Raw genomic sequence first — 15,591 nt, 5'->3', positions numbered from 1 at the left:
CCTGAGTAAAACCTAATCCACTTTTGAGGAAAAAATGAAGCTCTACAATTAAGCTTTGTAATGTATGATGTACTCATTATATATCTGGTTCTTCCACTAACTTCTAGTCATTCTACAAGTTGTTCTGTGTCTGTAGAATGACATTTTGAAAACCAGCAAATGTAAAAGGCAGGACCTTTAGCGTATTTTGTCAGCAGAATAGAAAGATACAGTGGTACTTTCACTGTGAAGTGAAAGTGTCTCTCTGCTCCAGGTCATAATTTTTGTTCTGTTTCTGCATTGCTAAGTATGTAGTGAACAGTATGCTACATTCAAAGCTAGGAAAACTATATGTAGCCTCAGTTATTTGTTCCCTATTGGCTCAGCATCATCTCCATTAATGCTCAACTTTGAGCAGTTTCATTGCTGCACTAAGAGATTATCAACATGTGTTTTTGGCAAGAAAAAAAATAAGGCAAGATGTGACAACAAGATGGGTGTAGAGCCCTGTGGTTTGTGGGTAAAAATGCACATGAACTTGAAATAAACAAATCTGCTTCAGATAAATTCCCTGTAAACATAAAATAACTGTTACTCCATTTCTATTTGAAATGGAGCTTTTAACTAACTCCCACTAACAGTTACATTTTTGCAAAGAGGAGATGGAATGGTAATATCTCCACACGTATTCAAGGGAATAGTTTTGTAATACACAACTCCGCTTCCCACTGGACTTGATACATAGGAAGTTATCTGTTCTGTTCAGTTTGTTAGAAGCATTTTACTTCCTTTGTGTTATTTGATTTCAAAACAGGTATTATTCTACTTTCTGAAAGCCAAACAATCATAATATGTATTTTTCCTTTCCTTTACTTATGACTTAGCAACTTTTGGCAGTAGCAGCCGTGTGTGTGTGTGTGTGTGTACCTCATGGCATAAGCCTCGCTCTTGCTATTTTTTTTCCATGTTACACTTGCATAGTGAAATGTTTTTGTGTTCTGGTGGACAGCAGGTTGAGGGAGGTGATCCTCCCCCTCTACTCTGCCCTGGTGAGGCCACATTAAGACAACTGTGTCCAGTTCTGGGCTCCTCAGTTCAAAATGAAACTGATCTCCTAGAAGAAGTCCAGCAAGGAGTCCACCACAAAGATGATAAAGGGCCTGGAGCATCTCCCACATGAGGAAAGACTGAGAGACCAGGGTCTGTTCAGCCTGGGGAAAAAAAGACTGAGGGGGGATCTGATTAATGTTTGTAAATATTGAAAGGGAGGTAGGGGACAAATGGATGAGGCCAGGTTCTCCTCCCTGGTGTGTAGTGGTAGGGCAAGAAGTAATGGCCTAAAATGTGAATGCAGAAAGTTCCATACAAACGTGCAGAATAACTTCTTTAGTGTAAAGGTGACAGGACTGCCCAGGGAGGTTGTGGAGTCCCCTTCTGTGGAGGTATTCAAGACCTGTTTGGATGTCTACCCATGTGGCCTACTGTAGGGTCCCTGCTTTAGCAGGGGGGTGGACTCTATGATCTCTTGAGATCCTTTCAACCCCTGTGATTCTGTGAATCCTATCACTGTGTAAATAAACAGCTTGTACTAGCATACTAGTGCTGTACCTCGTGTCTGCCTTAGCAGGGTATCAGCAAATCTAACCTTTCAGCTGTGTATATCCTCCTTGCTTTGTTTTGTTTTCCTACCTTCATTGCAATTAACTTCCTAATGGCATTGCAGTCTTGCTGTCCAACCAGTTCTGTGGGCCTTGACTTCCAGTGCCTTGTCTTCATTCTTTTATACTGAATTGGAAAAGCTGTATGGCTGTTGGTTTCAATGGTCATTCTGTGCTGCCAACAGCTGCTTCTGAACATCTGTCAGTGGGCTTATAAAGGAGCTCGATTAGAGTAAATGTGGGGCTGCCATCCAGATATCCACATCAGCAATGCTGAAGCTTCTTCCACAAAGTACCATGCAATTTGGGTGCAAGCATAACTTTATTGATAACTTTTTTTTTTTTTTCCTCCCCAACACCTCAGGAAAGATATGCACCAGTATTTCAGCAGTGACTCTTTTATAAAGTAATGGTGACAAGAAAGCTACACTTGTTAGTGACTTATGGGACATTCTTTTCTTTTTCACAGATACTGTGTTTTTCCATTTGCCACCAAGATGTGGGGACCGAACCACAGTATATGGTGTCTCTTGCTACAGGCAGATTGAAGCAAAGGTAACTTTCCAAGCTATGAATAATATTACTGAAGTAATAGGCTTAATGCACTAATGATTCTGAAATTCAGTGGCTTGTATTAACACCAACATTCGAAGTACATGATCAGTTTATTTTTAAAACTATGAAAATGGACACAGTAGGTAGCTACAGAACTTGAGAACTATTATTTCCCTTATGTCAGCCAGCATATTTTTATTTTTTATTTTTATTTTATTGTATTTTATTTTTTTTAAACATCCAAGGCAGTTGATAAATGTTTTGCTTTTTGAGAACAAACCCAGGCATTAGTCCCAAGTAGCAAAACTGACAGTCGCTCAGGCTGCCAAGTCCTGTTGCCAGGAAGAAAGTCCCTTGGATGGAAGCAGTTTAAATTTCTCTAGTATGTGACTGAAGAATTTTAGGGTATCTGTTGGGATCATGCAAATCTTCACGTACCTCCTTGCATGGTAAATCAAAATCTTGCCATTCATTGTATGCAGCTCTATGTAGGCACCTGTTACTGAATTTTTAGCAATAAAGCTGGAAAAAACTGGTGAGAGCTACAGTGTGCATTTAATATTCAAAAGTAGCAGTGGCAGTAGTCTAAGTAACTACAGTTGAGATGTTATTACAGATCTCTTGAAAAATAAATAATCACTTCTTTTCAAGTGGCGTGCCAAGGATCTGGCATGCCATGTGGACTTGAGAGTTAATTAGTTTTGTATTCAGAAGATGCAAATTTTGTACGCTGTCTTTAGCACACCTTAGTTATATTTCATGTTTCTATTTGTGCTATAGGAGAAATTTGCCACGTGTAGGTTTTAATTCCATTTCTCTTGAACTTAACATTGATTTTAGCATACTATCTTTCCAGCCAGTCCTCACATATATTCTTATTAATCTTGCTTTATTTAACTGTACAGTTATTTTAACATGGCTTGATTGTGTCTTGATTTCAAGCTTATACTGTTCACTAACGAATTAAAAGGGTTGTTTAAATTGTACTCTTTGGAGAAAGTAGAATGCAAAACAGTGTGTGTTTCACATAACAGCCTGAGCACCCTTTCCATCTGGCTTTCTGATGTGTGGGCTGCAATCTATACACTGTTTGTGCAGTTAGAAGAATCACTGCTGCATTTCTGCCCTTACTCTTTCTAGTTTAGCTCTTAACTACCTTAGCCGTTTGGTCTGGCTGAGAATGGAGTTCCTTCTGGAGATACTTCCTTTATATTATGGATGGTTTAGAGAAAATCCTTGAGTATAAACTATTTCCAGGTAGACTTGACAGCCCAGTTCATTTTCATAGGTAGTACTTAGAGAAGATCTAGCTGTTGTGGCTGCTTCTCTCCAGGTACATTGCCCTGCATTAAAAATGCCATTGCCTTTTCCAGGGCTGCTTCTAGGCTATTCCAGGACTATTTACTCATAGTAGTGCCTTCCAAACAGTCCTCTGCCTGTCATTACAGCTGTATTTGGATTTATGCTGTGCTCAGTGAGTTGACAACATAACTGCAGAATCAGTCTTATGACTGTAATAGGTAAAAAATGTGATTTGGGTGTTCCACCTCTGAAGGCAGGGAATCTTAGGATTTTGTTTCAATAGGGAATATGTGGCATCTTGACCTGTGAAACAGTTGTTTTTGGAAGTGTGTTTAGGTAAATATGCTGTTATGCTTCTATTTCTTAGGCATTAAAAGTACGACAAGCAGACATCACCCGAGAAACAGTGCAGAAAAGTGTCTGTGTTCTCAGTCAGCTGGTAAGAATGTTCAAATCTCAAAACACTCCTAAATAACGTGATAAATATTATTTGTTCTCCATGCTTTTTTTCTGGAACTTTTGGCTCTGAATATGTTATTTTTTTAAATTGTTGCTGATTCTTGAGCACTACTAATTCTTTATATATAATAGGAGTTTGAGCTTAGGTGTTATTACTGAGAGCCTATTATCAGCCATGAAAGAGGTTTTAAGATGATCACAGAAATAGTATATTCTTCCTTTGAGGGGACTTCTTTACTAGTTACTTAGCAAAAGCTGTTACCCCCCAGGCAGGGAGTGGAAATTTTCTGTGCTTAAAGCTGAAGGAAGATCTCCCATTACAGCTGCATGAGCAGTGTTTTAAACAGGAAAGTACTTTTCTGGAAAGATATCCAGCGTTGGTATGGTATATACAAGATGAATCAAAATGGTTTATTGTCCTGATAGTACAGTTAATGACAATAATTTAAAATGAGCACAGACAAAAGATGTTGTAAGTTAGCAGCTAAGAATTCAGGTCTATCATTTTCCTTCTGTGAACTCCGTGTGTAATAAAGTGACTATATTGCAAGATCAGAATGGGAGAAGGCTGATGTTCAAAGCAACTGGGCTGATTATTTTTTTCACTTGATTTTTCTTTCAAGCCTTTGTATGGGTTACTCCAGGCCAAGCTGCAGCTCATTACTCACGCCTATTTTGAAGAAAAAGACTTCTCGCAGATTTCAATCCTAAAGGTAACTTTTAAAGTAAAAGCGATACGGAACAATCCTGCAGTGTATAGCTGCAGACTTCAGTGTTTTTAATTAGTGGTCTTGCTCAGGTATTTCATTTCCATAGGTCATTCAGCTATTCAGCTCTTCTAATACCTTAGAGGACCCATATGACCCTCATGACAGATTACAAATTTGATATGTATTCAAATAGAAGAATGAACATGATATTCAACCTGTATCTCCATTGACTCTTAATAAAACATGACTTTCTTTGTAGAGTAAGGCATTGAAATCCTTCAATAAGGCAATTTTTTTAGCAGTGGATGTTGTACGACTGCATACCATTAATGACCTTGTTTTATTTTTTGTGTGCTTTTGTTCATACTTTTACAGGAACTTTATGATCATATGAATAGTTCCTTGGGAGGGACTTTGTTAGAAGGGTCACAAGTTTATCTTGGTAAGTGGCTTTTTTGTACAAGTGGCAGGGATAACATTGCGCTAATCAATGTGTTCCCTTCCTTAGCTGATTTGCTTATGTACATTAACACATTAAACATAGAGGTGAGTGTGCCTGCACAGTATTCTGTTACACTTCTCCTTAGGGATTTAAATAAATGTCAAATAAGTGCAGTGTTGCTTTCATAATAGAAGTTAGTTGTGGGTTAAAAGTCATCGTACTTCTTGACCTGTCAGTCTGACAAATGTCTGCTTAGCTGTTTTTGGAAAACAGTGCTTTCTTAATTTACAGATGATGTTTTGGGATGCTAGATCTTTTGTCTGTTATTTGGGAAATCTCCTGTTTTATTCTGACTCTTATCTGTGTTTTTAGAAAGCACAATGTGGGATTTAGTTCACTGTTTCCATAATGCTGTTGCAGCCAACAGGAGTAACTCAGGGTGTGACTAAACATGTTATTGTCTCCACTGTCATTTAACTATTTCATCTGCACAAAGGAGAGAAGGTACTCTGAGTTCTGCTACTGAAATAACCATGGTTCACATAGAATGCATAATGGGCACACCCCCCTTCCCCCACAAAAAGTTGACAGGAATTAATGTTAGTATCTCTACTAGCTATAAAGTGGAGTAATTGCAGCTCCTTTGGTGTCTCAGGTCTGTCTCCTCGGGATCTTGTTCTTCACTTCAGACACAAGGTAGGCTTTTTCTGCTAGGCTTATAAAATACAGCACATATTTTGAGGAGTAAAATGCCTTTTGAAGAACTGAGAGATGAATGTCTAGACATACCTGAGCTAGAAGTGAGATTGCTCCTTAAGTATTACAGTCTCTTGATTTTTCGTTTCGTTTCGTTGGTTACAGTCTCTTGATTTTTCGTTTCCACCTACAGGTCTTCTGTAAAAGTGAGTTCCATAATGAGAACTTCTGTCTGTCTTTTAGATTTTTTGTGGATTTTTAGGTTTGGGTTACAATTCTTTAGTCCTGGCCTAAAGTGAAAGTGGTATCTCAGTTATGGTCTTGTTTCTATTTCCTGTGCCTTGTCAAATAAATATGATGGAAGAATACTGCTAAAGTCATTGCAGACACTTGGGATATTTTTCCCAATATGTAATTTTTGCAGCTCCTGCCACCAAATAAACTAGTAATTTCACCTGTTGGCTTTTCTTAATGGCTGTTGAAATTGAGTTTGTATCCTGTAGCAAAGTTACAAATAGCATTTAAAGTCTGTAACTGAGAGGCTTCAAGGAGAGAAATTTGAGGTTCTGCATTTAATGGTGTATGTGTGCATGCTTAATACACTTCACATGTGTGCTGGTGATTGCCCCAGAAGTGTCTCCATTTCTTTGGGTTTAAAGAGTACAGGCAGCTGGCTCTGATCTAGATGTCTTGTCTGTAGATGTCTAACATTAGGTAAGGTGAATGCTGTTCCTGGAGAAGTTGTTTGGCTCAACCTGTATCTGTGATTTTGTAAAAGAACTTTTGTGTTTATGCAATTTTTTTTTTTAATTCTAGAATGATACAATATGTTCTTCCTTCTTTATAAGCTTTCTGTGACTTGAATCACCAATCACGAAGTCCTTTTGTGTGTGTGTGTGTTTCAAATGTCATTTCAAAGAGCTCTAGTGAAGAAAAGGTATTGAAACACTGGTTGGTTTTTGTTGTTCAGATTTGATCATTTGACAGTTATGCAGAGAAATTTTGAATAGGATAAACTTGCATGGTAGTTTTGATCAATGGCACTGCCTCATTTGCTGTGTTTTTCCTTTGTTTTTCAGGTCTTGATCCTTTTTAAATTGATTCTTCTAGAGAAGAAGGTATCATTTTGTAGGCTGGGGCAGATAATTGAAATAGAAACAGTTTATTTTTTTTTTTTTTTATAATATGAAAATATGTAGAACATACCAGCAAAAAATTAATGAACAAAAAAGTTAAAATGATCTGGAATGATGATCAGCAATTTTACAGTGCAGATCAGGAAAGTATGCTCAAAGTAACTTCAGTGTGTTGCTGTATAAATTTGCTTCTGCTGCTGTTATGTGCATTTTCCACTTTTATTAGTAGCTGTGAAGTAAAATGCAATTAAATGTGAGTGGGGAAACTTAACATCTTACAGAAGACAAGAAAAGATGTATGGGATGCAAGTAGGTACTTATGCAGAGAAATGGGTAGGAAATGTTGAGACCTAAAATGGAACATACAGCTTTACAGCTTTCACTAAGTAGAATTCACTAAGTAAAATTGTTCTGTTTTAATTAGACATACCATACAAAGAAACCTGTGCAAGGAATGTCTTACAAACCTGAGTTGTGTGAACAGCTTTAGGAGACAATGCAAAGAGTCATTTCTGTTCAGTCATGCTGAATTGAGAACGCAGACTTGTTTTAAAATAACCAACAAAGAAACGAACAAAGATCTCTACTTAGAGTTTGCCTTGGGCTACAAAGATATTTGTTTTCTTGTCTTGGGGTATCAAGAGATAAACAGGAGAACTTTCAGTGATGAGTGTCTATAACTCCCACACACTTTTTTTTGCAGGAACTTTTTGTCTTAATGTTTAAACAGAATTAAAAGAACACTTTCAGTTCCCCCAATGTTATATTCTTTTCTATGAGGACACCCAGCTTCTTTAGATTGATGAGAAAGAATGTAGGAATTTCCCATTAACTGCAACTGGAAGGCCAGTAGGATCCAGCATACAGACAGCAAAATAGCTGAGTCTGTGGCCTAGGGATCCTTATTAAGGCAGTGAATGTGACCTTCTAAAACAGAAGTACTTGAATAGAATATAATTATTACATAGTGGGATTGCACATGTGGAAATGTGTGTAATCAGGATGGAATAATGCAAGCTCTTTCCCTCAGATCCCATCAATACACTTTGTCTACAATGTTGTTTGTTTTTTTTTTAAGCCATATATAATATATATAATGTATGCACTTATATATATTTATATATATGTGTAATATATAAAAAAGTGTGCATTTTTTCAGTTAAAATTTTAAGCATCTCTACTGATCTGTTTAAAAGCTGAAGTTGTTAGTATTTCATCAGGACAATTCAAAACTTTTACTGAGCTACAATTTTCTGATCTGAATATCTGATCCTAGTGGGTTATTTTCTGAAGCTCAAACAAATCATAAATGCACAGAGTGAAGAAGAGAGAAGTTTTTCCAAGCTCCCCCTAAGCTCCACCAGACAGACAACACTCACTGTTTCAAAAGGAGGCGTTTTGGTTTTCTGACAGATGTGAATGTTCCAGAATAACTGGGGAAATTTCTATGTTCGAAGCCCTTAAATATAACGTGCAAGAAGCCTTGCACATTGTAGTAATGCCAATTTTCCTTGAGCTGAAAAATGCCTCCATTCCACGAACTGCTTTCCTATGACTCCTGGCAATTTGATTGATGCCTTTCCGCAGGCTTTAGAAATGTTTTTGCTATTTGTTTTTTTCACTTCACAGCTGTTACTGGGCTAGGAGACTTCTTGCATGTGGTGATCATTTAAGTTTCTGCTGCCAGGACCACCTAGTTTGCTGATGTAGATGTTGTAGGTCATGAAATGTAGGAGGGGTAAAGGAACGTGCACCTATGCAGATGGAAAGATGGCAGAGGGACTTGCTGGAACAAATGCATGAAAGTATTGAAAGGCTTAAGTTAGCAGTCCATCCAAACTGAAGATAAATCTAAGTAAATTTCCTGAAGACAAAGGGCTTCTTTATAGACTTAGTTATTTCTGTAGTCTCAAAAACACGTTTTGCTACAAGTACGTGGCATATGACAACATAAAACTAGAAGGGTATTGTAGGATTCCTGCTGCAGTTTCTTGCTATTGCATTCTGTGTTTTTCATATTGACCAGCACCTGAAGAGAAGCTAGGAAGTTATGTTCTTAAGTACTTTTCACTAAAGTTAATATCAATCGTGTTTTCTGTTTCTGTAAACTCAGTTTTTATCATAGGAAGATACATGCATGCTGCAGTTATCCTAGATTTCACGTACCTTCCATATATTTTCATGGAGGGTTTTTTTTTGCCAGAATTCTGGAACGGAGATTATTTGGCCTCTTTGATCTAGAAGAGACACTTCAATGCACTACAAATTAACAACAACTTAGGTAGAGTGCCAGAAACAATTTCTGCCTGATCAGATTTCTATGAAGTTGATCCAGTCAGCATGCTGGATTGATAAGACCATTCAGTCAGAAAAATCTGACCGTATGTTATGCCCAAAGGCACATACATACAATGTATATATCATAAATATTATAAAGTACAAGTATACAACATGTGTATTCAAATAGTTAATATGAGCTTTTGTAAGAGCTTTTGTGGGTAGGCAGAATTCCTGTTTTAAAATAAATTCCTTTAGCAGTTTGTGTTCTTTGTTGTCCTCAACTGTAGTTTTTGATTTATTTTTTAATTCCCTTTTTTCTACTTCCCCTCTGCTCTTTTTGTTCTTTTATTTTTATTTTCTATTTTTTCCCCTCCTCTTCTGCCACCAGGTGCTGTTTTATATTTCTCCAGTAAATAGATTGGTGGGAGCTCTGATGACTGTCCTGTCATTATTTCCTGGTAAGAAGAGAGCCTTGAACTTCTCAGTTATTACAGTGTGGTTGTATGTGCCACCTTACAAGGGGAATAAATCATATGAAAACAGAGTTATGTTGAAATGCTGCCTGAAAAACAGGGTAACTTGTAGACTTATGTGTGTAATGTGGGCATGCCTCCTAACATTGTTTGCACCATCTGAATTACTTCTTCTGTTTAATTAAAGCCACTGGATCTTCTTTATTAACTGTGGGTCACATAGATGTGACTCTGAATTAGCCAAGTTCCTTAAAAATCAGAAACTTTCTGCGTGAGCTTCTGAAAACAAAAAGATAAACCCATACATAACCTTACTAATTCTTAACTTACAGCCAGTCTTCCCAAAACAAAAAGTTGAGGTAGGCCTCTTTTCTGAAAGGAGGGGGTTTTTTTGTTTGGTGTTTCTTTTTGTTTCTTTGTTTTCTTTTTTTTCCCCAAAGTAGTGTAAAAGATGTGATTTCCAGTATCCAACAGTGGCAGTTTCTTCACTGTCTTTAACAGAAGTCATTTGGATTCGTATTGAGATGCTGACTTTAACGTGTGATGTCACTTTGCAGGTATGATTGAGCATGGTCTTACTGACAGCTCACACTATAGACCCAGAAAAAGCATATCAGAGGATGCTGGCTTGCAAGAAACTACACCGTGGTTAGATAACTCAGCTTCTGTGTCTGCTGGTGATGTTGCAAACACAAACTTGGGAGCAGAGAAGGGAGGCAGGAAGATGGCAGGAAACCATTCAATGGAAGGTCAGAAAGCAAACATGCCTTTCTCCCAATCAGAGAAGACTTATAATGGAGCTCAGTCCTCCAATGGCACTGTGCAACATTTAGAAGTTCCTTCCCGCACATCTCTGGAATCCTCTGAAAGTGACTGGGAGACCTTAGATCCTAGCATTTTGGATGAGGCTGCTATGAAAGGAGAATGTGAAAAAGCAGCATCAGAACAGGTGGAAAATCGTCCAAGTGAATGCCCGAGCTCGGAAAGTCTTCCAATCACTGTGCAGCCCCAAGCCAACACAGGACACGTGGTGCTTGTTCCAGGACTCATCTCTGGGCTGGAAGAGGACCAGTATGGTATGCCGTTGGCTATTTTTACAAAGGTAAATAGGTTGTTCATGGTATCTGGTAACTCATAAGGACTTCTCTTTGTCAGAGTTGTAATTTATGGTTAACTGAACTCCAAATACACAGTAGGGTACTACAGAGCATGGAGGCATGGTCTCTGGCAAATGACTGCATGTTCGTATGCAGGAGGAAAGCATGCCTGTGCATCTAAGGGATGTGGGCACGTGCATTCCACTTCTCTTTCATACATACACTTAGTACTATTTGCAGTTCTACAAGACCATAACCTCTTAACCCAGCATGGTTAATGAATGGTGTGTATCAGTAACTACTGTTTTCTTTTACTCTGAAGAATTGTTGATCTAATCTGTACGGGTTGAGATCAGAGTACTTGAGTGTTTAGACATGTTAATCCAAACTAATTATAAAAGCTGTATCTTATCTGTCACCTAAGCATATTTTCCTTTTTTTATGTGTATATTTTTTCACACCTCCTTGTATGATAACTGTTCCTGGTTGTGTATGGCTCTTCCCTGTGCACAGTGCTGAACTGCTGAGCTTCAAGCTTTCGCTGAAAAATGCCTAACTGAACTCGAGGTATTCCAGAGTTTCTTTATGGGCTCTGATGGGCATTGTTAGTTAACAAGCAGTTCATCTACTGGGACTGGTTTTCTGTCTCAAATGGAAAAAAGTGCCTCCCCTTTAAGGGTAGCTTTGTTAGTAAGAGAGATGGTATATATTTTTTTTGTTTTCTTTTTAATATGCTGTTTAAGCAGATGATTGAGATATATCTCCTCAAGCTGATGAGGTTACAGAGGCGTTTCTTCCTTTGGAGATGTTTATTTGCATTTTCTTGCAGAATGTTTTGTTTAATAATGGCACTTGAGCTTCTTGGAATACCTTTCATTGGTAACAGCACAAACAGAAGCCAAACTGAGCAGTTCAAACATTATTTTCCCTATATTGCCTCAAGTCACTGTTAGAGAACGGTTTTACAGCACAGAACTACAGTCTGGTGTTTGTCTTCACAATCTTATCTAAGCAACAGAACAGCCTGTAATTTATGTTTTCATTCTATTGAAAATACTAGATTGAAAGTAAGAAACAAGTGACTGATAGGAGGTCCTATGGGAGCAAACTTAGTTTGCTGCTAAGCTCATAAAATGGAAAAGCTAACAATTTGAAGGAAGCTGGCGTTTTGTATGTTTACCTCCTGTTCCACATAGGCACTTCTCATCTGAGTTCATCTGATGTAATTAAAATAGAAATGGCTCTACATCTCAAACCTACCAGAAAAATCTGATCATAAGTTATAGTTTAACTGCTTACTGGAAGTTGGAATCTTTTAGAGCTCTCTGAACATGTTTGTGCCATGCAATGGACAGACTAACACATCTGACAAATGTGAAAAGGCAGAAATTTTGTGAGATGGTGCAATGATGGATCCAAGTGCACCGCAGAACAGAGAAACATAGGTTGTGGTGCTTGTTTCCTTAGTAGCACTTCTGTAAGGTCTAAAACCCATTTAACTTTCACTGTTGTTTTTTTGTTTGAACATGTTCACTGAAATAAACACTGTTAGAGTTATACAAGAATGTGAATTTGGGAACTGACCCTTGATCCTTTAAATAGTGAATGATATCTAATTCAAGTAGCAACTGCTGAAAAGCACTGGCTTCCTTTGCTTGCTTCTTATTCTGTATTTTCTAAAAAAAATTACATTTTAGGTTGGTGATTCCATCTCAAAACACTGTTGGTTTTTTTTTCAACACACACAGTTTGCTTTCAGATGGTTGTCATCCATCCTTGCATCCAGTATAACAAGAGTGTAGCTGTGCTCCTTTCGACCGTATGTTTCCAGTTACTGTGTGATGAAATACATGTGCCTTTTAATTCTGTCCAGTATACTGGGAGTTCAGCTGGGTTACTAGTAGTGAATAACCCCCTCTATGCCATCTGCAGCTGGACAGCTGGAATTAGACTTCAGTGCTCAACTTCATGGTTTTGCTCCTCCTGTATTATAATTCTCCTTCTAAATAACTGCAGCTGCTTCACAAGATCTCTGATTTACTTACCTCAGAGCCATGTCACTCTTCTTAGTAAGTGTTTTGGGTTGTTTTTTTTATATCTATTAAATTGGAGAGTGGAATAGGAGATTTACATAAGCATGGAGTAGTAGAAGAGCACGGTGCATTGCTTTCTATCCTGTTCTTTTAAAGCAGGCATGCGTGTGCCCATCAAAAAATGACTGCTGGGAGATTTCCATCCTCCAAATGCGGATAGCAGTTGTGTGTGTTTCTAATTCTCTGACACTGTAGACCTGAGACACATCAAAAGCCGTCATGGTATGCAAGCAGAGGGATGAATCTCTGTCTCCACTGAGTTCCCATCTCTTAACTAACCTGAGACCTCATCATCAATTTGTGTTGCTTAATTTGTTCACTTGTAAACACACTTGATTCCATTCAATTCGCACTGTATTGTAGTTTCAGTCCTGAGACTTGAAGGCAGTACAACCTCTTGGAAAACTCTCCAAGTGTGGAATCTGGTTGCTTTGCTTTGAGGATGTGATGTAGTGAAATTATAGTAGCCCGAGTTGTCTGTACTGGGTTCAGTGTGGCGGCTTTTGTGAATTAGGGGAAAAAAATCTGAATATGAACAAAAAAAAAAAAAGTTTGTCTGTGCATTAATCCTCTAAATGTCTCTGTTGCTTTAGGGATACCTTTGCTTGCCATACATGGCACTGCAGCAGCATCATCTTCTGTCAGATGTGACAGTCCGCGGCTTTGTTGCCGGAGCCACCAATATCCTGTTCCGTCAGCAGAAACATCTGAGCGATGCAATTGTGGAAGTATGACTCTTTGTATTCAAGCTTCTTGAACACAAGAAGAAGGGGGGGAAAAAAAGGGTTGCATTTTGAGTGTGTGATTTCATGCCCAAATCTTCAGTTACTTCTCTGTGAAATAAATTCTTAAATTCTGAAGCTTATTCCATTTGTATCAGGGTAGGACATAACCTTTCCTGTGCAAAAGTCATGTGTCTGTCTTGATGTTAGGTATTGTATTTGAATTTGCAGATTATTTCTTTAAAACATTTATTTTGTCACTGGTGTAGTTCTACCTCTCATGTCGTGGTTTTTTCTCATGGCTTTGTAGTAAGTATTCAAAAATCAGTGCCTGCAGGTAAGGAACAGTTGAGAATGCAGCATATTAATGTCGACTTTGGCTTGATTTAATCAACAGGGCAAACTATCTAAGAAAGCACTGTGTCTGCTCTACTAAGTGAATACAATTATATTATCAAAATTTGATATCCTGAATAGCTACATGTTGATAATCAACTTAATAAATTGAAATGCAAATCAGTGAGCCTCTAAGAAAACACGTGTGAGCACCAAACTTCTCTTCTAAATCTTGTCAAATGAGCAGGCTTTGCTATCTACCAGGAAGATTATCAGTTTCAGGTTGAACTAAAGCAATATCTGACACTGACAACTGTTCATTCAGAATTTCATTGGTCACTTGTCTCTTTTCTATATTTGTTGAAACTGCTGAGTTTAGATTTAGGTAGGTTCTCAGTATGCTGTGCATGTAAGCAGTTCTATTTAGATAAATTTTTACCCTTGGAATTATTACAAACAGATAGAAGATGCTCATGTACAAATCCACGATCCAGAACTTCGTAAGATCCTGAACCCTACAACAGCTGACCTCAGGTTTGCAGATTACTTGGTGAAGCACGTGACTGAGAACAGAGATGATGTTTTCCTTGACGGCACCGGATGGGAAGGAGGAGATGAGTGGATCAGGGCTCAGTTCAGTGCTTATCTTCATGCACTGCTCGCTTCTGTGCTGCAACCAGGTAGAGCAATTGCCTTGTCCAGGGCCTGAGATGAGGGTGGGTTTAAAAAGTATTTGCCCTTTTTTGTTTCCTGTAGCCTGTCATTGACAGTCCCTCTGCCTAAGGTTACACTTTTAGGCTGGGTTTTCTTTTTCAGTTGTCCTTGACTCTCTTTGTTGTTCCTTGACAAGATTATTACTAATTCTTCACAGCCTTACAGACCTACTTTTTCTTTGACTATCTCCTTATTGATTTTAGGTAAGCTTTCCCTGTAAGTAGAATCGTGTAATGGCCTGGGTTTAAAAGGACCACGTTGATCACCTAGTTTCAACCCCCCTGCTATATGTAGGATAAGGCTTTTTACAAACTTAGATATCCTACAGACTTCAGTCAGTTTGGGGAACTAATTGGATTCAAGGAGGCATGAAGTTAAGTGGCTGTTTTCAGGAGGTTTTACTAGGCTGTCCCATCTCTTTCCTGCTGCTGCTGTGGTCTTGAGTAGGGATTCGCTTAAGCTGAAAATGTCAGCTTGAGGTTTTATCAGCTTTTGTTCTCTGGAGCTCAACATCTTTGTCTCAACTCAGAGGGGATTCTGTATGTTCCAGCCTTTCATGCATGAACGTAACTAAAATAATCAGTGGCTTATTTGTGGAAGCTTGCCTAGCACTAAGTCTGTTAACTTCATCCTCTTCATGACTGCTCTCCCTTAACACCAATTCAGTAACTCAGTTCCTGTTCTGTGGTATTTCTAAGAAACCATGGGGTTGAGAACTTGAATTTAAAGTTTTGAAGATGCCAAGTTCTTTGTCTGGCAATGTCAGTGTTGTAAGATGGTCATGGGGTTGATAATGGAATGGTGGAATCTTCCTGAAATTCTGCTACTAAACTGTCTGGCTCCAAAGTGTTTTCCCATAATCTGTATTTTAAAGGGGATGGAGGGGATGTTGTGGTAAGTTTATTCCACAGTAGCTTGCGTTGCTGTTTTGGAGTGAAT

General features: G+C 38.3%; 1 protein-coding gene across 1 annotated transcript in view; it reads left to right on the top strand.

Moving 5' to 3' along the window:
- AVL9 (AVL9 cell migration associated) overlaps nt 1-15,591 on the top strand; it is a 35,141-nt gene that overhangs the window by 15,062 nt on the left and 4,488 nt on the right. Inside the window, exons 3-12 of the mRNA XM_048950791.1 lie at nt 2,107-2,192; nt 3,862-3,933; nt 4,577-4,666; nt 5,039-5,105; nt 5,761-5,801; nt 6,881-6,919; nt 9,606-9,675; nt 10,248-10,792; nt 13,474-13,608; nt 14,399-14,618. Of these exons, the coding sequence (XP_048806748.1) occupies nt 2,107-2,192; nt 3,862-3,933; nt 4,577-4,666; nt 5,039-5,105; nt 5,761-5,801; nt 6,881-6,919; nt 9,606-9,675; nt 10,248-10,792; nt 13,474-13,608; nt 14,399-14,618 (1,365 nt within the window). The remainder of the gene's footprint in view (nt 1-2,106; nt 2,193-3,861; nt 3,934-4,576; nt 4,667-5,038; nt 5,106-5,760; nt 5,802-6,880; nt 6,920-9,605; nt 9,676-10,247; nt 10,793-13,473; nt 13,609-14,398; nt 14,619-15,591) is intronic.

This window comes from Lagopus muta, chromosome 7, assembly GCF_023343835.1.
Source record: "Lagopus muta isolate bLagMut1 chromosome 7, bLagMut1 primary, whole genome shotgun sequence".
Classification (NCBI taxonomy): Eukaryota; Metazoa; Chordata; class Aves; order Galliformes; family Phasianidae; genus Lagopus; species Lagopus muta.
The sequence above is the reverse complement of the archived record's forward strand: the minus strand, read 5'-3'. Positions and strand labels throughout refer to the sequence as shown.